The following is a 22824-nucleotide window of genomic DNA, read 5'->3' as shown; positions in this document are numbered from 1 at the left end:
GTCATCCCATAGTGCAATGTATGGCTGACTTCAGTTCAAGGTGGTCTTTAATTGCAACCACCTTCTCTTCTGCTCATATTTCAAAAATCTTACATATTAGAACAAAAAATTGTACTCACAGTATGTTTGTTTTGAAGAAAATTAACCGAATAAAGCAAGAAATATTTCTAACTGCAAAAACGAAAATTCAACTGTATTTAAAAAGTGGCAAAACTGGTAGAATTCTGTTTCCTGAATTAAATGTAGCTTTATGCCATATTTTATTCAAGAATGCCAGGAAATACAGAAGGTAGAGATTGGAAAATACATTAGATAATTCAGTTCATTTCCCTGTTGAGCTTTTCCCCCACAATACTTTTCAGTGTTTCATTCAGATTTAAAAGTCCCAAGACTTCCATGACCTTCTCCAAGAGACTTCCTCACAGGCTAACACATCTTGCTCTCCAGGAGGTTCTTTATAAGCTTTCGAAATTTTTTCTAACTGAATTCCCCAGCTCCCAGTTATATTCTCTTTTCCATGCTGAATATCCCTCTTTGCTTCTGGTGTGCATAATCTTTCAGTACTGACACATACTTCAACCCTTTAATTTAGTTGTCCTTTTAATTTTAACTCCCGAAACCATGCATGGTGCTCTTCACGTGACATCCATTTATTCCTTAAATTTCTTAACAACCCAGCCAGAACTGAGTATTGTATTCCTGTTACAGTGATATTGGTGCCATGTAGAGAGGAGCTCATGCAGATTCATTTCATGAAGTGCCTTTCGATATGCACACTAATGCTGCTGTAATCTTTTGGGCAACCATATTGCTTTGCAAATTTGGGTAATTTTCTACTTGTGTGTTTTCCAAGTTCTCTGCCTAAGTGCCGATTCCTCCCATTTAGTACATTTCCATGCATTCTTTGGCAAACAGACCATTTTGCAGTTTCCCATGATGATTTTATCTTGCTCTACAGCCCTACCTCTCGAGCACCCGAAGCTTGTCTCCAATGTCTGGACTTTTTGGTTCCATCTGGGCACCTCAGAGCGATGTTTATGAAAGCTGCTGTCCTGTCAGTGCCACAACCCAGCACTCGACCCATGTTGAGAACCAGGCAGTTATGTGTAAGCAGGAATACTATCCGAGGTTTAACCCGTTCCGTGCCTACATGAACTTGGACATATGGACTACAGCAGCCAACCGAAATGCAAATTTCCCACTTTCAAGGGACTCGGGTTACTGTGGAAATGTGTGAAAGGAATTTGATTTGAAAATGTGAATAAAGATGCTTGCAATTTTGATTACTAGAGTAAGTTGGTTGTTGAATAGATTACAATGTTGGTGGATATTTTGGCACTTTTATATTGAAAATAAATTTTTTTTACTGAAGTCTGAGCATTCAGTGCATTTTGAGAAGCAAAACATTCAGGACACTGTTATTGTCAGGTGAAGGCTATAAATTTAAAACCCAAATTTTTTCAAGAAAAAAAGTGTTAGGTTCTTAGAAGTATCCGTGACCACGTACTGCACGTTTCTTCTGGAGTTTGCATTTTGTGGTATAAACTAGGTGTGTTTTAGCATTTGTAGCTGCATAATTATACCTGTAAATAATTGCGTCTGTGCCAAACTAACGCTAGGAACCTACTTGTTGATGCAGATCAGGTATTTTCCATGTGGTGCCACTCTTACTGCTGACATAGTTCTTTGTGGGTGTAAATTTGTGGCGCAAAAAAAAAAAAGGATGAACTGTGGCTTGCTTATCTGGCTTCAAAATGCAGACTATCAGTCGGATGATATTACACTTGTGCAGTGTGGGTGAGTGGGCACTTCTTCCAGGAGCTTTTCTTGCCAGTGACTCCCGATATCTTGTGTTTGGATTTGTAGCCTTCACGTTGCAATAGCATTTTCAGTGCACTTAATTGCCCTTGTTTAAAATGCTAGTTCTTGAATTGGAACAAATGTTGCTTTGAGAGCGAGTTCACACCACTCTCCAAAACAGAACAGCATTGTGTTAATTAATATTATGGGACCAAATCTTTGGAGTGGGAAAGGCAACCAAGGAAGGGCTGTGACCCTGTTCGGGGCTGAATGCTAGCTGTCTCTACTGCCCATCCCCATAGAGCTTTTTGTTCTGGTATTGCAGACCATGTCTGGGTGTCTTCACTCTTCAGGTGTCAAAGAAAGGGGACAGCAAGGGAATTGTGGCATGTCTTCTGCAAGAGGGCTTGTTAAGTGGAGAAAGAGACCAAAGGGGCATCCAGCAGAAGCCTCTCCCTGCTGCTTGAAGGAGAGTTACGAAGAGGACAGAAGCAGAACCTCTGCGGTGGCTGCAGGCTTGGCAGCAAGCAGCAGCAGTCACAGATGGATTGCAGCTTGGGAGGCTCAGGTGGAGCAGGAGGAGGAGCGGCTTCCCTGGGAGGGTGCTGCATGAGGATGGGTTGTCCTAAGGGGTGGGCGCATCTCCGTGCTCGGGGGGTGTTTGTAGCGCTGCCTGCTCTAGTGGCAGTGACAGTCCTGCTCTGTGTGGGAGGTGAGACCACCAAGGTCCAGTCACTGTTCTGAGGAGTTTGCAAACTTCAGCAAATTCCTTACTCTTTGCTGTTTCACCTGTTTTCCTCTCGCCCTTTGAACTCAGCCTGACAGGAAGACAAGAACTGTTAGACAACAAAATGCTGAAGCGCTCAGCTTTGTTTTTATTTGAAGGCAGAGCAGCAAAGGCACTGTGCAATAGCTGATGCAATGCATGCAAGGCTACTCAGCAACCTGAGAGCCCACACAGTTCTGGCTCTGCCAGTCGCATCGTGTTGCTGAGCTATTGGACCAGCTCCTCTGACATGCTCATTTTGGTCAGAAATGCCATCCTAGGATGTTTCTGAGGAGGTATTTCAAGACCTCTTTCCATAAAAAGTTCATTTCAATAAATCAACAGTTCCTGCAGAACTTTTGTTGAAAGATACATTAAAGCACAGCAAATAGAGTGTATTAGCATTAGTTCAGAGGGGGTGATTGGGTGGGTTATTTGGAAGCTACTGCTTTAGCTGCTCACGTGGAGGGTGCTTCTAAGCCTTTCTTTGGTTTCAGTGTCAGAAAAATGAGATCGTCGCTGAATGCTTTCAAAACCGTGGTGTTTTAATGGCTTTATCAGGACGTAGCGCCAAGAGTCTTTGGCCGCCTTCCATGATGTGTCTTGCAGGATGGGACTCTGTGACTGTGGAGTTTAATGGTAATTGCTTGTGATTCTGAAGGAAAGTTCACATGTTCATACGAACTTTGCTCCTGAAACCAGTGCAAAGCCATGAGAAGTAGGCATAACCACTGACATGCTTTCTGTGCACCTGTTGTCCATGGCAGGAGACTTCAGGAGGAATAGACTGGGAGTGCATACACAATAAACATGGGGGAAAAAAAAACAATTGATCATTTGGTTTGAAATGCAATGAAGTTCTTTATTCCCTGGATAATATTGTTCGTTTTACTGTGTGTCCATTGAATTTTGGAGGTGCAAAGGCACTGGAAAGAACAGAGGATGCTCAAAGCTGCCCTTGGTTAGCATACCCAATTTGTTCTGTTAACTCCATCGCTGTAATGGTATCTGTATGTTCCCTGCACTGAAGCGAAGCTTTTTCCCTCAAGCACCAGTACAAGGAGATGCTTTTCTTAGATTTGCAACAAACTGTAACACCAACAAAAAAAAACCCCACAGAGTTCTGATCAGCACCGAGTTCTTGTTCTAAGCAATGTGTTGTGTTCCAGGCTGAATAAATTGCTGAGAGAGAGAACAAACACAATAATCCCAGCAAAGACACTGGAGAGTTCAGGGAGAACAACAAAAATTAGAAATGTTTGGAAAAGAACTCTATGAAAAACTCTGTTAGAGTGGTTAAAGTGCCAGCAACAGACAAGGGCAATGAGCCACAAACAACTTGAGAAATACTGCTGAGAAAGAAAACAATCATTCTCTTTAATCAAACCAGAACAGATCAAGAAGTAATTCCCCCAGGAGCTGGGTAGTATTAGGCAAAGTATCTCATATAACTTTTCATAACAATAACAAAGGAATGTAACAAGCTCATTAAGGTTACCAGGAATAATTGCTGCCATCAGGAGACATCTATAGCTTAATGAGCAATCCACAGCATACAAGTGGATTTGGGCGCAATTAAAAATCATCTTCCCCCTACAGTAAAAGAGAAGATGAAATAATTAATTCCACTACAAATTTCTTTGTACCAAAATTACTGTAATTCTACTAGAGTAAAACTGGAAAGGCTGCTTGAATGGATAGCTATAAAGACATCTAATTGTCTTGAGCAAAATAATTTCTAGTTTATTGCCTTGTGCCAGGAATTCTTTTTAAGCAGGGTCTTGAGTTTTGCCGATCTCTGTGAAACTGTTACCATTTTTCTGAGACTCTCCTGTGAAAGTTCTCAGTAAACCGAAGAAATGCTTCAGTTTGCAAAGGGACAAATAAGAATCGTGGTATAAAATAGTATCTTGCACAGTTCACTAGTGTGCTTGGTTATGGAGGGAGGGAGGGGGAAAATCATGGGCAGTTACAAGCTTTCAGTGTGGATTTCTGTCCTGGTGTGAACGCTACATAAACTTGGGATGTTCAGCATTTTCCCAAGAAGAGACTTGGAGAAGTCCCAGCCACACCTGCTCCCTCTCCAGGCAGCCTTGTGGCTTCATGGACGTGCATTGGGAATTGGAGGTACGGAGGCTGAAGTTACTGCTGTACTTGATTTGTGCCGGGCGTCTTGGCCAAGTCTGCCTGGTGTGTCCCCAGTTTCCATCCTGGATCCAGGGAATATTCTTGGCACATTTTGTGAGGGTTTATAGGGTCTGTGAGAACAGTGAGTGTCTGTTCAGCTGTCCTAGCTTCTCCTGCAGGGTTGGTGAGACCTGCACAGCGTTGTGCTGGAGAGCTGAGGGAAGAGGAGCGGGCAGTGCTCCCCACGACCCTGCCAGTGAGTGGGGCTGGTCCCACTGGGCTTACCTCCTGCAGGGAGGGACCTGGACTGGCGAGACTGGTCTTTGCGGTGGCGGATGGGGCGTTGCTTTCCAGCATTTGCTCTTTTCCCTTCCAGTCTCAGGCAACGCCTGTTGCTTGTGCTAGTCCCTGAGTCACCCTGTTTGCCCTTTCCACATATTTTCTTTGCTGTAAGCTATTTGTGGGACAGGTGCAGGGTGGCACGTCCTCGTCACCACGGTCACGTTCTGGTTGCACCTTTGCTTCCTCTGCCCCATCCCACTGTGGGGTCAGCCTTGCTGTGTTTGTCAGGGCTCGGCGCAGGGCTTACTGTGTGCTCTTCACAGCACCTTTGGTGGGCTGAGCGTCCCCAGGGCTGCCGAGCTGGCGTCACCAGCAGCTATGCCCACTCGGCGTGGCTGCAGGAGGACAGGCTCGCTCGCCTGGCCTGGCGGAGGTGGGTGTCCCAGCAGGCCCAAGCATTTCTGGCAGCAGTTGCCCGTTTCTGCTCTGGTGGGCGAGAGGCCTGGCACCGTTCCCCATCTCCTTGAGCTGGGGGATGTGGAGTAGCACAGGGGAGGATTTATTGTCCCAGCCCTACAAAGAGGTGTTGCAACTGAGGTCCTGGGAGCTTGCACCCACTGCTGTGGTCGTCACTAGAGGCAGAGACCCAGGTTCTCCCCTGCTGATGCTCATCCCTTCATCCTTGGGGTGGCTTTCGCTGCAGAAGTCTCTCTCTCCATGCCTCCCCAACAAAAAAGCTTCCCTTGTCACTGTGCCTTGTACACCATGTGGCTAACTTTTTCCCCGGCCTCTGCTTTGCTTCATTTCTTTCCGGTCACTTAAAACGCAGCGGCCCAACCCCTCAAACCCTTTTGAATTTTGGGGTGGCTGTGGAGGGCGGCAGCACCCCAGGCTGCCGGCAGCCTTGGTGGTGCTGCTGGGCCACGTGCCTCTGGAGCTTTTGTTTGGGACCACTCAAGCACTGCTTGCAGGCTGGTGCTGGCCTGGGTGAGCAGGGACTGAGCCGACCCCAGCCATGGGGCTCCCCGGCCCACAAACCAGTGCTGGATGAGCCAGTGACTGAGCTGCTTGTCCAGCGTGAGCTGGTTGTTTAATTGTCTTCAGCCACTTTACCAGGAGGCAGGCCTGGCTCATAGCCGAGCGTGGTACATGTGTGTGTGCACCTCCTGAGGTGTGCCTTGTCTTGGGGAGCGACCACAGAGGGGCTCCTCAGCAAACCCAGCGCCCGTGCGGTGATTTTGGGACAGTGCTGCTCCGTCCCCCGGACCTGGCCTGTGGTGTGACGGGCTCGGCCAGACCTCGCTTCTCAAACTGCACTGGCGAAACACTTGGTTTGTTGGGAGCCGGTTGTTTGTTTTTAATTTTGACTGAATGTATGGTTTGTGGAGGGAAGTCAGCGCTTTCACACGTCCTCCGTAGCACAGATGTGTGGGAAGCCTGTGTGCTGGACTCGCCACGGCTTCCAGAAGCGCCTACGTGGAAGGGAGGCGGTTGCCTCCGCGGCATCCGGGGGAAGCAGGATGTGCTGGGTCGGGGCTGTCTCGAAACTAGAAACATAACTTTCTTCTCGCGCAGGACAGCGGGTTAGGTGTTGTAGCAAGGCCATCAACACCCCACGGGGCCTGCTGGGGTTTCTGGTTCTGATTTAGTGAGAGGCGGGTTTCGCTTCATTCATTCGGCACGGCCTTGTTAAAGTCAAGGTGTTTTGCAGTGCCATGCGTGAAACACCAGCGCATGCAAGCCAGATGTCAAAACTGATAAGGGAACCCCGCAGAAGCAACAAAAAACACGGTAACCTTTCCATCACACTCCTCAGATGACAATGTGGCCGTGGGAGCATATTGCTCACTTCTTGGCTGTGCTTGCAGGGGCGAAGCAGGGTGATGGCAGTGCTTGTAAGCCAATGGAAAACGATCTCATTGCTGCCCTGTGTATCCTGTAGCGTGGAAGCTCTTGTCTCCTCTCTGCTCTCCTCAGGGCTGTGACCCATGGTGTGCTGTACCTGTCACCCCTTCTTGTCAGCTAAGGACATTACGCCTACACCTGCCTTTGGGCTCCCACTGCTAGTACTGTGTTGAGGTCATGCACTCTTCAAATGACTCTGAATGCCGAGTTTCAGTGTTTTCTGGTCTGTACATCCTCATCACGCAATGAATGCTCTTTCCAGGGCTGAAAGAAAGCAGACTGTAGGCATCTTCTGGTTAACCAAGGCCCAGTTGCCCAGCTCGGGCACTTCCCCAGCACCCTGCCACACCATCACTCTGGTGAGCACAAATATTGTTCAGTCACCTTCTCCCAGTATGTTGCTATTGCTTCTACCACCACTACCTCATAGCTGTCTTCCTCTTTGTAAGCTTGCAGAGCTTGCTTGCAGCTGCAGCCTTGAACATCATGTGTCTGCGTGGCCTGAAATGCCCACAACTTTTGGGCTGGGGCTTCTGGGCTCCTGATGGCAACAGCAAGCTGGGACGCAAATGAAGGACATGGTGGTGGGCAGGCTGAGCTAGTGGGGGTACGAGCCTTTCCTGTCTGCCCCAGCCTGAGGGATTTCTGCCTTCTGAGAGGTATTTGTGTGTGAGGTCCTGGGTTTCCTTTGTAATAGCTGAACTTCGTGATGTAGGTTGATACCCTACAGCAACATGCAACTTGCAGCAGTCGCTGTGCTGTCGCAATTAGTAGGGGTGTGCCAAGCCCTCAGTTCACAATGTCACTAAGGAAAGGTGTCTGCATGCCCTTGAGAGATGCCCTGAACGTTCATTGGTTGGTAGGTTGTTGGTTTAAGGGTATTATTTTTTTTATCCCTGAGAAATGAAGCTTTATTTCCACTTGAAACATTTTGATAATTTGTCGGTTTAATGACTAAAACTTGTTGCAAATAATTGTTTATAAAAACATTTCCAAATCCTTAAGGGAGAGGTGCCAATATAACAAATCTGTTAATTCCTACTTACTGGTTTTCTCAGTGGAATATAAACCTGTGTGCATTCCCGAGAGGGACTTGCATGAAGCTCAGTAAGGTGCAGGTTTGGGTTGGGTTGCAAGAATCTCATACGCCGTTCGCTATAATAGAGAAGCCTGAAGCCTAACCAAGGTAGTGTTCTTACTGAAGAGCTGACTTGAGGGATGAGTGAAAGGCTCTTAGGTGGCTTGCTGTCTGACTTTCTCCTTGTTCTCTCATTTTTGCAGTCCTTTGTTTGGATGGCCAGCCCCATCCACAAACCCGTCGAGCAGGAGCTCAGCTGTCTTGGCCAAAACATCACTGATATTTTGTAAGAGAGGGCTTGTTAGAGAAGTCCTCCGAGGCTGAGTATTTCGTTCTATAAATAAAAATAGGAAACAGATGGCACCAGTTTCAAAAGTTAAGTGGTTTTTAACTAGTCCAGTAACTAATGTTCTTATATACCTACAAAAATATTACAGTTTTATCTTTGTAAAGATCAAAAGAACAACTTTGAAGCACTTGCCAGGCACATACAGTCATGCATTTTAATAGATGACAGACCAAATGTATCCGTACAGTAATGGGACTGACTTGGTGATTTCAAATTCCCCCATCTATTCCTGCAGCGAATAAAGCCTAATGACTGCTCTGTTTTTTTTTTTCTTGTTGTTTGTTTGTTTTTTGTTTAATTACTACTACTGTGGACTCAGTGTTGCCTCAAAACATACTGAAGATATGAAGAGAAGAGAGGAAAAATCTGAAAGTTGGAGGTCTGAGAGAGCGTAATAAGGATGTATTTCATGGTAGGAAGAAAGAGAACCTATAGATCTGTGTATAGATCTACAGATATCTACCCATGGATATCCTAGATATCTTAATTGTATCACCATCCCTGTCTGTTTAGGGCAACCCACTTAATCACAGATATCTGTTTTAACTTCCAGAAGGTGATGGGGAGAAGTAAGACCGCAGGACGCCTGGCTTAGTTTGGTACAAGTTGGCTCAGAGCTCAGTGTAGTCTCTTGGACAGGTTGGATTTATCATGTCTAAAGCAATCAAACCCCCAGCTGCCCAGCAGCAGGTAGAAATGCTGTGTACCAGCTTCAGTAAACTCAGAAAGTGGCTTTCCAGTTGCACAACTTATTTTGAAAACTGTTTTTTTGATTGTTCAACTTATTCTGTGAAGGCAGAAGAGGCTGTTTTTCCAAAGCATTTTGGAATGCAGATATTTTAGAGTTATAGTTGAGCTAAATCTTGTTCTTACGAGAGATGCCGACTTTTATTAGTTTGTCTGCAAAACAGCTGCTTCTGTTTTCCACAAACACGTAACGTTAGTTTAAAGTCTGTCTCTTTCTGCAGATGGAGCCTTGTTGCTCTGCTTTCGAGGCCAAAGCCCACAATATCACAGGGGAATGCCGCAACATGCGCAATGACTCTTAACTCCATCCATCTCACTGAAATACGGCCTTTCAGGACATGGCTTCTGTTTGCCTGTTTTGTACATTGTGTGCGTGTTTGTTTGTTTGCAAGGAGTCTAACCTTGTAGTTGGCTTGCCTGAAACACACACCTTTGGCAGTAGTTACATATACAGAGCATGCTTATGAAACCCCTGGACCTGGTGCTGGTGGTACGCTTCCTCTGCATTCCCCACTCTGAGGATGCTCAGGATGCCTCAGTGCTGCTGGTGCCAGCCACCCCTGCCTGTGTCCTGTGGTTAAGCTCTCCCTCGTATCCATCTCCTCTACCCATCTTTTCTGCAAGGCTTAACTCCAGTTCCCAGATCATGCTTTTTTGCCTGTCAGAAAACAGCCACAAGAGGGGAAAGCAGCACCTTTTCTTCAGTATCTCAGCTGCAGGAGCACTTAGAGAGGTGTGGGGAACCTTCCGGCTCCAAAAACTTCCCTCTTCCACAGGAGGGGAGCAGGCAGTAGCAGGCATTGGTGGTCTGCCCCACATTTCTTTTTTCTGCTCATTGTAGGAAAAGGAGCATTTGTGCTGGCTTTTCCCTCCCACAGATCTGTGACTTCCCCTCAAACAGAAGACTGTGGCTTTCCAGAGCCAGCCTCTCTGCGTGATGGAGCAGCCTTGTCCCACTGCCTGACAAGCTCAGGCCAGACTAAATGCGCGTGTTGGTGTGGACTCAGCTCTGCACCAGGTCTCCACCAGCAGGGACAGAGAGCTGGGGGACCTCCTTGTCTCCAGTTCATCCCTTCTTCTTGCTTCACACCCCAAAAGGAGGGAGAATGAAGCAGCTTGACTACCTGCCTTCCCCTTCAAAATGCACAAGGGGACCATCTAATCAGAGAGCGAAGGCACTGTCAGGGGGTGATAGGCACAGCTTTGGTGCTCCGAAGTTGCTCTCTTTCATGCCAAGAGTTGCAGGGAAAAGCAAGGATTGGAGGAGCAGGAAATCCCCAGGCGTGGGGTGTCTGGGCACCCCAGCAATGCTGCAGGTCTCCGAGGAGCCCCTGCTCCACTCCAGATGGTGTGTGCTGGCCTGGGTAAGGCTGGTTCCTGGAAGGACAAAGAAATATCTATTAGTAATTTTGATTCCTTTTTTTTTTTTCTTTAAAAAAATAATTATTATTTCCTGGTTTCGGTGTTTTGCGATGTTTACCGAAGACGCTTAGCCAAAGCAAACCACCCGAATGAAAAATTGTGAGCAAAGAGGTCAGCCGCCCAGCAAAGCTGGCACCTTGCCCTCGGGCGCTTTAGTCACGTCAGATTAGGTGCTTGCTTGCCTCTTTCCTGAAGATAGGCTCTGACTCAAGCCTGCCTCTGTGTGCAGCCACCAGAAGAAAGCTCAGGCAGGTCTGGAAAGGCTCTCTAGCAAGAGGAGGGATTGCCATGCCTGCTTGTTAATTTTGGCAGCACTCGTATTCATTCTTGTGCCAGCAGCGTCACGGAAAGCAAACGGAAAGGGATTATTTTATGATCAGTTGCCTTTCTGGGGGATGGGGGGTTCTTCTGGGGACTTCCTATGGGGAAGAGAAGGCAGAGCAGGGCACAAAGCGTTTTCTTCGCCACCGGGAGGCTTTTTCTGCAGGAGGAGCTGCACAGAGCCAGGACGGGTGAAAGCGCTCCCTCCTCCCTTAATCCTTGCAGCAGTTGCAGACCTGACCTACCCACAGTGAGTCAGTGGTAGCAAAGTTGTCCTGTTACTTGTTGAGACATTAGGAGCTCACAGTTTTTTGCCTAGCCGGCCAGCTCTCCAGCTCCTTGCAGTGCTCCCCATGAACGAGGAGGGGCCGCCTGGCCCGGGGACAGGATTTCCAAAGCCTCAGCCTGCAGAAAGTGAACAAAAGTCATTCAAAGGCTGTGCTTTGTGCTGGTAAGTGTAAGGAAAACTGATTTTACAGAGAAGTTTAGAACTATGAACACAAGGGGAGAAGAGGCCAGCCAGCCTTTGCCCTATCCATCCCATCTTCCACTTAGTTTTTTTTTTTTTTTGATTTTTTTTTAGTGACTGTTAGAAGATAGTATTCAGCTGGAAGGCAGTGCAAACAGCAAAGACACTGTCGCAGCTGGAGACGTGGAGACACCAGAGAGAGGGCCGAGAGGGAATCCTCTCCGCAGAGGATCCTGCACCTCAATACGCTTTGCTTGGCCTTTTGATCCTAGAAGTGAGCTGGGAACAAAGAGTTCAAGGAACCAACCCCAGAGAAATAAGGTGCTCTGAAGGACTGATTCCAGGGGAAATTTGCTGAGACTATTAATCATGGAACAGACAGGAAATTAATTTAAAATGATGTCATAATAATAGCACATGAAAGAAACACAAACGTAGCATGACCTCTATAAATAGAAAAAGAATCTGTATGCTGACACTTGGGTAAGTGCTAAGCTGAAAGCCAACCAGGTGGCCAGCCTGCTGGGTGAGAGTTGTTAAGTGCTGGAGGTTGGGACCCAAAGAAACAAAGCTCTTCTTGTGCCTGCAGGTGCAAACCTCATCACGGGTTCAGGGTTGGAGGAATATCCCCTGCATTGAGACAAGGTGAGAGAGATGCTCTTTCCCACAGTAGAGAGGATTTAAGATTTTGTTATCCTATGGTTACCGCTGAACAAATTTAGCCTTGCTTTATAATTCTAGCTGTTGTCATGAAGGTTGATTGTTTTTACCACGTTTTTGCCTATAATTCCTGTGATTCCTCTTCCTTTGATATCTCTTCCATCCAGAAGATGCAAATTAGGGATCAGATTGCCCAAAAGAATGTGTTACCATATGTCCTATGCTTATTAAAGACCTGCAGAAGTCTTCAGCATCACTATGGCCCCTGTTGCAACCTGTACAGGCTGCCTACTTGATTTCAGGTTAAGAGCTGGGGGGGTTGTTTTGTTTTCTTCTACTCTGTGCTTGTAATCACCTGTCGAACCAGGGCTTTGGTCTCTGCCAGAGGTCTGATGTCCTGCTAAAAGGCCTGAAGGGTCAGCAGTGCTTCTGGACCATCGCTCCTGGGGTAATGGGACATCGCGGAGATAGGACCAATCCTTCACAAGCCCGTGCCACCGCTGCCCAGCCTGTGGAAGTAGTCCAGGTAACTGGCGATTAGAGCTGAATTCGACAAAGTTTTACAGGTGGGTACTTCACAGTATTAGACAGCACTTTGTTTTGGGGGTTGATCTCCTAGCACAGGGTATTTTTTGCTTTGTGGAAACTGTGATAAAGGCAAAAAGGCACAATGCAGAAGAGGAACCACAGCTACAGGGTGAGTTCTGACTGCAGTATTACTAGGCTGGTATTGCTACGCTCACACTTAGGGAAGAGCAAGAAATGCAATCTGAGGATAGTTTAGGAGGAATGATTAAAATAGCTGAGTGCGTACTTGAAAATTAGCTCGGGATGTCTGTTTTCACTCATATTCAAGTCTGGAAAGTCAGGGAATGGTCAGATAGTGGAAATATCTAATTATTTGAAGATGTTTTGGTGGCTCTATCAGATTTGACACACACTTTTCAAGTAATTATTAACATCATCTTACGATCAAGCTTTTCATTTTAAGTAACGTTATTTTTCATGGCTGATTAAAACTTTGCTCTATTCAAGCTCCTAAAAAAGTTGGTTAAAAAAATAGAAATGCAAAAGAACACAATAGAATTAATCCTTGCAAGAAACTTGTGAAAGATACCATTTTTTCCAGTACACACGAACTTGGGAAGAGCTGCTTAGATTTTGCCTAATTTTTTAAAAATATGGTGCTTTGACAGCAGATAAAGCAAGAAAAGTGTCTGCACCAAAGAAAGAGCTTCTGAGGTTTTAAAAGCTGAAAACAAGGGATGGGTTGGTTTTCTCTTCCTGAGATGCACTGTCACATCTGAAATACTTCATAGTAACGGAGACAGAGGGAGGCAGCAATTGGACGTGAAGCCTGAGCTACCTGTGCAAAATATATCCTGGCATTGTCTCTTTTGGAAAAAATACAAACATCTTGATATTTTTATAGTATATGATAATGACCTGATTCATTTCCTGCTCAGGTTGTTGCCCGACTGTTAAACAGAATTTTATTTTATTTCATTTTTGTGTAACAAGCAGTTAAAAATGTATCTCTGCATCCCAGCACAGCGTTTTCCATCTCCATGCAGGAAACAAACTCTGGCTGTTTCTGCGGCGACTTGGTCCCATTCCCAAGTATGTTTCTCTTCCACGTAAAAAAAAAGGGGGGGGGGGGGGGAGAAAGGGCACTTTTTTTGGTGTATCAAGGCAGAGCCAGGCACAAAACACGTGTCCATGCACCCATCTCCACTAGGCAAGGTCACAGTTTGTTGGACATTTCCCAAAGTGACATTTCCCGGCATGCGTGTCCCTTTGCCCAGCATGTTTGAAAAAGCTTTTCCGCGGAGTGGAGGGAAGCCTTTTTTCCCCTTCACGGGAAATTCCAGCGCTGGGATGTTAAACCCTCGCTTCCTAACGACAGCCTGCTGGTGATGGCTCGCACCCGGCAGACTGTGAGAGCGTATTTTCCCTCCTGGTGAGCTGAAATGAAGCAGAAGCTGTCCAACAGCAAGCATAAGAGATGCGATTCCTCTCTCCTTCCTGCCCCCCATGTTGCAGCTTGTTGCTTGCAGGGTACCTAAGGGGGAGCCCAGCCCTCAGGCTGTGTTTTGGGCTCCTACATTCCACAGGCTGTTTAGGCTCCCTGTGGAGCACGTGTGGGCATCTTGGGTTATGGATACGGGAAATACAAGTAAGGGTCAATGCAGCCAAGCTAGCCTGTAGGAAAAGCTGATGTCTTGGCTCTTGGACGCTTACCTGCAAGCGCGGTCCCCATCCCTGCATCTTCCCTGGGCACCAGGCCCCTTTCTGAGGGGTGCAGGATGTCCCAGGCAGTGCTCAGAGGCAGTCGTACATAACCTGATGAACTTGCACACACACCGAGGGAGTCTCCTGGCTGGTGGCATTTGCTTCATACCTTGCCTTGCTCCCTGCAGCATGCCAGGTGAGCTGTCTCATTTTGGAGTAACAAATTTGTGTGACACTGATAACAGGGTTTGTTATGCATTTGTCATGATGTTCTGCAAGGGAAGGGTGTCAAAACTTGCTGTAGTATTTACTGCTTTACAGCTGTGTATCAACTTCAAATCCTAACATTCCTCTCAGAAAAAAAAATCATCTCAGAAAAAAAAATTCATCTCACTTATTAAAATGCAGAGCAAGAAAGGTGCTGAGTTGTTTAGTTGGTTGCTTTGTGTTGATGCAGTTCCTTGGGATTCAAAAAATCAACAGGACTATTTTGGGAGAAATTCAGATGTTTCTGCTGTTGAGTCACGCTGTTGCAGCTATGCCATAAAGACAGAACTTTCTGTGTTATGAGTGTCACAGCCTGCAACCCTCCCTGGTAGCTGCTCCTCTGCTAAGGCAGCAAATCAGCTTCATTTCTGACCGAGAGCTTTCAGAAAGGATATGAGCAAGAGGAGGAGAAAAAAAAAAACACACACAAAAAAAAAATACAAAACAACATCACAAACCTGCTTCCTTGGCAAAGACAGTCCAAAAGGCTGGCTGTTGAATGTGCAGTCAGTTACACAACACTGTCTCACACTCTGCCACAGCGAAAAGATAAATGAGGATGTTGCAGAAGAAAAGTAAGGGGAATCTGTTCTTCTACATTTAAGCTGCATCTGCAGATCTAACCAGGGGATTCGGCTGCTGTCAATGTAAGCCTGATAGGGAACATGATGGAGTTAAAATTGCTTTTTCATAATTTTTCATTATAATGCTCTTTTTTTTTTTTCCTTTTAGTTTGAAGATGAATACCTGAAGTGCTGCAAGTCAGATTAAAGCATAGGCACCAGCAGTGCATGCCAAGGCTCTGCTTGCAGAACCGTGAAGCGATGCCAAGCCTCCTGCTTCCAATTACACAAGCCTCATACCTCCTGCTCCAGAGACTGCAGGCACAGATTTGACCACCTTTCCTCACCAGCCATTTCCGAGGGGGGGCCAGGAGAAGAGCGCTGCGGGTTCAGCCCAGCTTGCGCTGCTGCAGACAAGCTGGCACGTCCTAGTCACCGGGGTGAGTATCGGGAAGGAGCTCTGCACCGCTTGTAAAAATTCGCAAGGCATTTCTGCTAAAATTGCTGCTGGCCAGTGGATTCATGAACTCCCTCCCTGCCCTGCTATTTCTGTGGTTTCTTCAAGGCAGGGGCTGAGGGAGGGAGTCGCCTGCCCTTGGTGAGCCCCCCCCCCCCACCCCGTGCTGCTTGCTCGTCATTTCTCAATCTCCCAAGCGGAAGAGCAAAATGAGAGCAGTTTGGAGCGTGGATGCTGTCATGCAGGAGGAAGGAGAGGAAGGGAGGGGACCAGCTGCAGGATCCTCTCCCGTGGGACTGTGAAGAGGAAATGACTTAAAGAGAGAGACATGCCCGTGGGGGGTAGCACCAGGGCTGGCAGGAGGAGAGGGCTGCAGGGCTCTGGCAGCTGGAGCCTGGTCCCGAGGCCAAGCTCCCCCATGGACTACCGTTGCTTGGTTCATGGTGTTTGACCACCACACCAATTTCGTAGGGTTCTGTCCCACACAAAAGCATAAACATTTTTTTATGTCTGTTTAGGTCCACACCCATCTAATACATCCTTCCCTCCATTTGTGGCTGCCCTGCCCAGCAGCAGCGGTTTAATACTGGAGGTGGGACAAGGTAAGGTAGGAGCCTGTCCCTCCGGCAGGAGCGGTGATGCAGAGCCCAGGGCTGGAGCTGGGTGTCAGGGCATAGCCATCTGAGGGAAATGGGTGCTGCATCTGCTGCCGTCAGATACACAGTGACATTTAAAGCTTCAAAAATGGCCTGCACAGCTCTCCCTCAGCCCTACATATCTTCTGACAAGGGCCAGTGTGGGGTCTCTGCTTGGAACAGCTGCAGTTACAAGAGTACAGGCTTGTTGCAGCTCTGTGCCATTCTGCTGGGAAAAAACGTAGTGTGCTGGTCGGTGGAGGCACGCACCCTTGTGAAGCACTGCAAAAGAGGAAGGATAATCACAGCTCCAAGTCGGACAGGGAGGAGGAGAGAAAGCACTCACCAGATGCAACTTTGTTCAATGCAGAACATGTGATTGCTCTGGAGAAAAAGCAGATGAGATGAATTTTATTCTTGCCTTAAAAAGTGGGATTTTTTTTTTCCTACTTTGACTTTGAAAGAAGTTATTCTGAGCCCAGTCTCCAGTGTTTCTGGCCACACTGTGAATTGTCAGACCTTCCTGACTCCAGGTAACCTGAGAAATCCCCACAAATTGACCTGGAATGAGAGAAAGAGAGAAGTTGTGTAGATTATTTTTTCCCCCTACAGATGGAAACAAGCAGAACACCCATCCTGACTTCTCAGCTTTTTAAGCAGCTTGCTGAACCAAGCTGTTTTGGGAAAGGTCCCCAAGGAAGAGGGGCAGAGTCTCTCCAGTCTTCTCTTTCTGGAAGAAACCAGAAACCACATCCATATGCCTCATTTTATACTCTTGCATGCAACCTCTGGGTCTGTATTATCATCCTATGCTTTCTGAACAAGCGAATCACCCCCCAAGTTCCAGTTTAGAAATGTGATAAGAGCAGGCTGAGCCTGAATGTTGGGAGACGGTGTTTCTGAAAAAAAAAGCTGACACCTACCTAAAGTCTCCATGAATGCATGATAGCGACTCCGTAAGACACAAGAAAGCGTGCTTGTTATGCACTAAATGAAGTAAGTAGCCTCACATGTATCTTGAAAGCTCTTCACAAATGTAACTTCTTTAACTTTCTTGAGGAGTTGCAATTTTGATGACGAAAACCCAGGAATGAGTCGTGCCAAACTCAGAATTAACATTTTGAAAAGTTTTGAAAACCAAAAGTTTCCCGTTTAAAAACAAGAGCTATTCCAGCTGAGAGGTGTAAGAGGGAAGAGACAGCTTTAGGGAACTTTTGGCAATTTTTTAACCTTATGTGCAATGCTAATTTTAAGGTAGCAGGACCGAAGCATGCTGTCAGATGCACTTGAGCTTCTGCCTGGGCTTTGTCAACCTTGAGCAGTCAGATGCTGCTGGGCCCCTGACGTGTGGCTGGGCAGGTGGCCGCAGTCAGTGTGTCTGTCTGCTTTCAGGCAGGTACCTCTCGGAGCAAGTGGGCAGCAGACTGTGACAATTTCTGTGCTCAGAAAAAAAAGTATAAAAAGATAGAAACTGCTGTCAGAAGGTTTGGAGCTTGAATTTAATGGATCTCCCTCTCAGTGCTGGTAAGAAGGCTTCCTACCCCTTCATACTGGCAGCCTGCTTGGCCATTTGACCAGATGTGTTTCCATTCAGTCAGGCGAAAATAAATATCATCAAGCCTTCCCTTTCAAAATTGTCTTGGATGTTTACAGTGGGATACTTTCTTTCAAGCTATGTCTTCTTTCTGAGACCAAGTATTGTTCCAATTTTATGCGTTTTGTAGTTGTTGATAACTTATGACCGCAGCATCCTAGGAAAGGAGATGATGCTGAGTGTTTCTCCATTATTCTTTTTGACTAAACAGCTTGACTCCAAATTATTTATAAATAAATATATATACATTTAAACAATTTCTAGAACCCACACAACAGAACATCTTGGCTGTGCTGAGATCTTCCATTGTTCAGTCTAGTTAACAGCCCCCAACACATACCAAGCAATAAATACCAAAAGTAGAGAGGTAGAGAGCAGAATGTCATTCTGCCTTGAAACTATTTCTGCACTTAATGCCTCCGGAAGCGATTGGGAAAGAATGACTTGCGCTAAATGGTTGCATCACCTTCTGAGCAATGGGAGCTGACTGTCGGAAGGAGAGGGATCTGCTGCTGAATTTCAGCTTGCAGAGCAGAGGGTACAAAAACGTACAGCACTGCAAGACTGTGAGCCTGAAGGTCAGTGTCACGCATGGTGGACAATCTTGAACTCTTCAGAAGCCGTGATTTCCTTAGGAGAGCAGCCACTAAAGAATAGGCATGCACAGCAATATGCTTCATTGCCTGAGTAGTTAGTGGAGATCGGGAAGCTGTCAATAAGGTTTTGTCTGAGGAGCACAGGCTGAAATATTTTCTAGCTCCATACCTGCCAAAGGGTTTCCAGTTCTTGTTGCAATTACAGGTATGAGGTGACTACTTGGTCTGTACAAGATCGGTACACGGAGAGAGAAATGCAATGTGCAGTACACAAGGTAAGTATTTACTCTTTGTGTATTCAGCATTGGGCGATGCTGTTTGTCAGTACTGAAACCATTTAGAGCAGCTTGTGAGCTTTAATAAGTGACTTATTTGCTGGTGTAGCCAACGGTGAAATGTTCTTTGGCACCGATGGCAGGAAACACAGCCCTTCTGTAAATTAAAATCAGTATTGTTCTAATTACGTTCAGTTTATAGGGTGACGGTAATGTCTAATTCTCATCTACTCCCAGCACTGATTTACAGAAAAGGGTGATAGTTTTGTTGGGTTGGGTATCAGCTTGTTCAGCCTTTCTGATAAAGAATGTAAATTGCTTGTAGAGTGTTTAAAAGGGCGTGCGAGAAGTGTACTCAGCTTTGCTTTTTAGAAGCCCTGAGGCTCCGCTGTGGGAGACCCCAGGGTCTCTTCCGCAGATGTTTGCAGCGTAGGAAGCTGCAGCCTGTTCTTAGGGCCGAAAGGGCCAGTGTGTACCACCCAGGTGGTCATAAGCCTGTTCTAATTTTTGGTTTCTGACTTCCTGGTAGCTGTACTTGACGGACGGTTTAATGCTTCAAAGGGTGTGAGTGTATCTAACAGTCTTCCCCTTCTTAGGTTGAAACATCCAGTCGTAACGTCATTCCAAAGAGGAGGCATAATGCTGAAGGCTTAGGAGACAGGAGCTGTAGCAGATGGGTGTATGAGAAGGCAGGACTTTGAGTCATCCTCTATGGCTGTTGGGACACTATATGGCTGTACCTCAGAGATAAGTATGCCATGTTTCCAGGCTTCAGCAGCTCAAATAGGACTGATGTTGCATGATATCTCATACGAGATAAAATTTGAATATGGACTTGCTAATAAAACTGCACAGGATTCTAGTTGTTGCCAGTTGCTGTCCAAACCCAAAATTGATACTGTCTTCTCTCCTTTCTGTTTCCTACAGCAAAATGTTCAACCAACCAAAACAAAAATCAACAGCTACGCATACCTGGCAAGTGTGGGCCATGTACATGGTCTTGGCTGTCGGTCTCTCTGAGGAACAAGCCCTGAAGCAGGCCTGTCCTTCATGCGATGCCACACAGTCTTGCAACTGCTCTTCCATGGGCTTGGACTTCATTCCCTCAGGGCTCACGGACAAAATCACGGTGTTAGACTTGGCCCGCAACAGGATAAAACACATCCGAGCGCACGATCTGCAGCAGGCTGTGAACCTGAGAACCCTGCTGCTGCAGTCCAACAAAATCAGCTCCATAGACGAGGACTCATTTGTCTCCCTGGGGAAACTGGAGCTCTTGGACTTGTCAAATAACAGCCTGGCTCACTTGTCCCCAGGGTGGTTTGAGCCCCTTTTTTCGCTCCAGCATCTCCACATTCACGGCAATTGCTATAGCGACCTGGGGGAAAGTTCTCCCTTTTCTAGCCTGAGAAACTTGAGCTCCCTCCACCTGGGCAACCCGCGGTTCTCCACAATAAGGCAAGGAAACTTTGAGGGCATTACGCTTCTCAACCAGCTGTGGATCGAGGGCAGCAATCTCAGTCTGTATGAGCCCGGAAGTCTGAAATCAATTAAGAAGATAAATCACATGATCATAAGCATAAGAAGGGTAGATCTGTTCTCAGCAATTGTTCGGGACCTTCTGCACTCTGCCATTTGGTTAGAAATTAGAGAAATAGCATTGGACATTGAAAATGAAAAACTGGTGCAGAACTCTACACTTCCTTTAATGATACAAAAAATGACTTTTACCAGAGCTTCATTCTCAGATAAATATGCTAGCCAAATAATGGTGTTATTGAAGGAAATCACATCTTTGCGAGAGGTAGAGGCAATAGATTGTGTGCTTGAGGGGAAAGGAAATTGGAATACTACAGCAATTAAAAGAAGTGGACTAGGTTCTGTTGAAACAGTATCAGTAACAAATATGACTATTCTGCATTTTTATCTGTTTTTTGACCTGGAAGGTTTGGAGTCACAAATAAGTAAACTGAAAAGACTCAGCATTGCAAGCTCTAAAGTATTCATGGTACCATGCAGACTTGCAAGAAATTTTTCATCACTTTTGTATCTTGACTTTCATGATAATTTGCTTGTAAATAATCGCTTAAGTGAGACAATCTGTAAAGGTGCTTGGCCTTCATTGCAAACTTTAAATCTAAGTAAAAATTCTTTAAAATCCCTAAACCAGACTGCAAAATATATAACTAATCTACCCAAACTGAATAATCTTGACATTAGCCAAAACAATTTTGGTGAGATTCCAGATGTGTGTGAGTGGCCAGCAAATTTGAAATATTTGAATCTCTCCAGTACTCAAATTCCCAAATTAACGGCTTGCATTCCCTCAACTCTCGAAGTGTTGGACATCAGTGCAAACAACCTGAAGGAATTTAATCTGCATCTGCCATTTCTCAAAGAGCTGTACCTTGCAAAAAACCAGCTGAAGGCCTTGCCTGATGCGGCAGGCATTCCTAACTTGGTGGCCATGTCAATCAGAAGAAACAAGCTCAACAGCTTCTCCAAGGAAGAGTTGGAGTCCTTCAAGAAAATGGAGCTGCTGGATGCCAGCGCCAATAACTTTATCTGCTCCTGTGAATTCCTCTCCTTCATTCAGCACCAGGCAGGGATAGGCCAGGTGCTCGTGGGGTGGCCAGAAAGCTACATCTGCGACTCTCCCCTGTCGGTGAGAGGGGTGCAGGTTGGAGCCGTGCAGCTCTCACTGATGGAGTGTCACCGGTCCCTGGTGGTGTCCTTGATCTGCGCTGTGGTTTTCCTGGTCATCCTCATCCTGGTGGCCATTGGGTACAAGTACCACGCAGTCTGGTACATGAGAATGACGTGGGCGTGGCTCCAAGCCAAGCGGAAGCCCAAGCGAGCCCCGCCAAAGGACATCTGCTACGATGCTTTTGTCTCCTACAGCGAGAACGACTCCAACTGGGTGGAAAACGTCATGGTGCAGGAGCTGGAGCAGGCGTGTCCCCCCTTTAGGCTGTGCCTCCATAAGCGGGACTTTGTGCCCGGGAAGTGGATTGTGGATAACATCATCGACTCCATCGAGAAGAGCCACAAAACGCTCTTTGTGCTGTCGGAGCACTTTGTGCAGAGCGAGTGGTGCAAGTACGAGCTGGACTTCTCGCACTTCCGCCTCTTTGACGAGAACAACGATGCGGCGATTCTCATCCTCCTGGAGCCCATCCAGAGCCAAGCTATTCCCAAGAGGTTCTGCAAACTGCGGAAGATAATGAACACAAAGACCTACCTGGAGTGGCCTCATGAAGAAGAGCAGCAGGAGATATTTTGGGAAAACTTGAAAGCAGCTTTGAAATCATAGGACAATTTATTAGTTCTTGTTTCAGTGTATTTACACAAAGGGTATAGGTCAGCGTTTGTTTCTGCTAAGAAATTTACCTTTCTTATTTTTCTGCCTAACAAAAACTAGCTTTCCTGTGGATAGTCATGTTATTAAATGAAAAAGAGGCACTTAAGGCTTTCCAGTGATTTTATATTCTGATCTTCCCTGCTAGTAATGGTGATATTTGGAAGTCATGCTTGATTTTAGATACTTTTCTAAATACATTTAGCTGAATTCAGTGTTTTTCTGTACTCTTTCCTCCTGTCACCATATCACTGATTAGCTCTTGACAATCCCTTTGTAGTTTACAATTGAAAATAAATCCAAGTGCTTCAATACTCCCATGTCAGTTGTTCTTTCATTTTTTTTTCAGCACCATCATGCATAGAATGCTATTAAAATTACATTCTGAGAAAAAAACTGAGAATTTACATCAAAATATGCTTTCTGAAGCCCTACCATTGCCATGGAACATGAAACAGACAGTACTGAATATGTACATCTCTGTTCATAAGACTGTTTTTCTGGCTACTCATGCTGGAGTCCATACCACCATGCACAGGTTGGGTTTTGCTCAATAATGGTCAAGGTCGTATTGTGGCACCTTGTACAATAACTTGAAATTTGGAGGCCTTAAATCAATGTATGTATGTTTGTTTTTTAATTTTCTTAGTCTTCTTTCTCCCTGGGGATTCTTGTTTCCCCCTTTGTGGTTACCACGTGTCCTTACCTACCCATAGAAATAGTTGCTTTCTTTTTGTGGTGTGCAAGCATGTACTTCTAATGAGTGGGGTAGATGGTACTGTAGACTGGTTTCTGCTCTTCTATTTTGCACAGCACATTTAATTCATCATTGAGCCATGCACCCCTACACACTTGCCTCTGTAACCAGTGCAGAAAGTCTACACTGGTAAGAGGGAATTCATCTTTTGTACTTCAGTGTGA

General features: G+C 46.1%; 2 protein-coding genes across 12 annotated transcripts in view; both read left to right on the top strand.

Annotated features, from left to right (window-relative positions):
* Window positions 1–1371, top strand: part of TMEM131L (transmembrane 131 like) — a 79498-nt gene extending 78127 nt beyond the window's left edge. For all 4 annotated transcript variants that reach the window (XM_083833987.1, XM_083833988.1, XM_083833986.1 and 1 more), the window contains one exon: window positions 959–1371. In XM_083833987.1, the coding sequence (XP_083690113.1) occupies window positions 959–1237 (279 nt within the window). In that variant the 3' untranslated portion in view covers window positions 1238–1371. The remainder of the gene's footprint in view (window positions 1–958) is intronic.
* Window positions 1372–14843: 13472 nt separating this feature from the next.
* On the top strand, window positions 14844–22223 carry LOC310898651 (toll-like receptor 2 type-1). Of its 8 annotated transcripts, XM_083833993.1 has the most exons (5): window positions 14846–15072; window positions 15158–15428; window positions 18476–18545; window positions 19142–19296; window positions 19473–22223. In XM_083833993.1, the coding sequence occupies exon 5, from the start codon at window positions 19477–19479 to the stop codon at window positions 21856–21858; it is 2382 nt and encodes a 793-aa protein (XP_083690119.1). In that variant the 5' UTR covers window positions 14846–15072; window positions 15158–15428; window positions 18476–18545; window positions 19142–19296; window positions 19473–19476; the 3' UTR covers window positions 21859–22223. The 8 variants fall into 8 exon arrangements, with proteins under 8 accessions (XP_083690121.1, XP_083690120.1, XP_083690116.1 ...); XM_083833994.1 differs by lacking the exon at window positions 19142–19296 and having other exon boundaries at window positions 14845–15072; XM_083833990.1 differs by having other exon boundaries at window positions 14845–15072; window positions 19142–22223.
* Window positions 22224–22824: the final 601 nt, after the last annotated feature.

The sequence above is a fragment of the Anser anser genome (assembly GCF_964211835.1).
Source record: "Anser anser genome assembly, chromosome: 4".
NCBI classification, from domain to species: Eukaryota; Metazoa; Chordata; class Aves; order Anseriformes; family Anatidae; genus Anser; species Anser anser.
This window is presented reverse-complemented; position numbering and strand designations above follow the sequence as displayed.

Excerpts from the sequence above, each read along its gene's own strand:
- LOC310898651 (XM_083833990.1), top strand. The coding sequence starts at position 19,375 with ATGGACTTGCTAATAAAACTGCACAGGATTCTAGTTGTTGCCAGTTGC.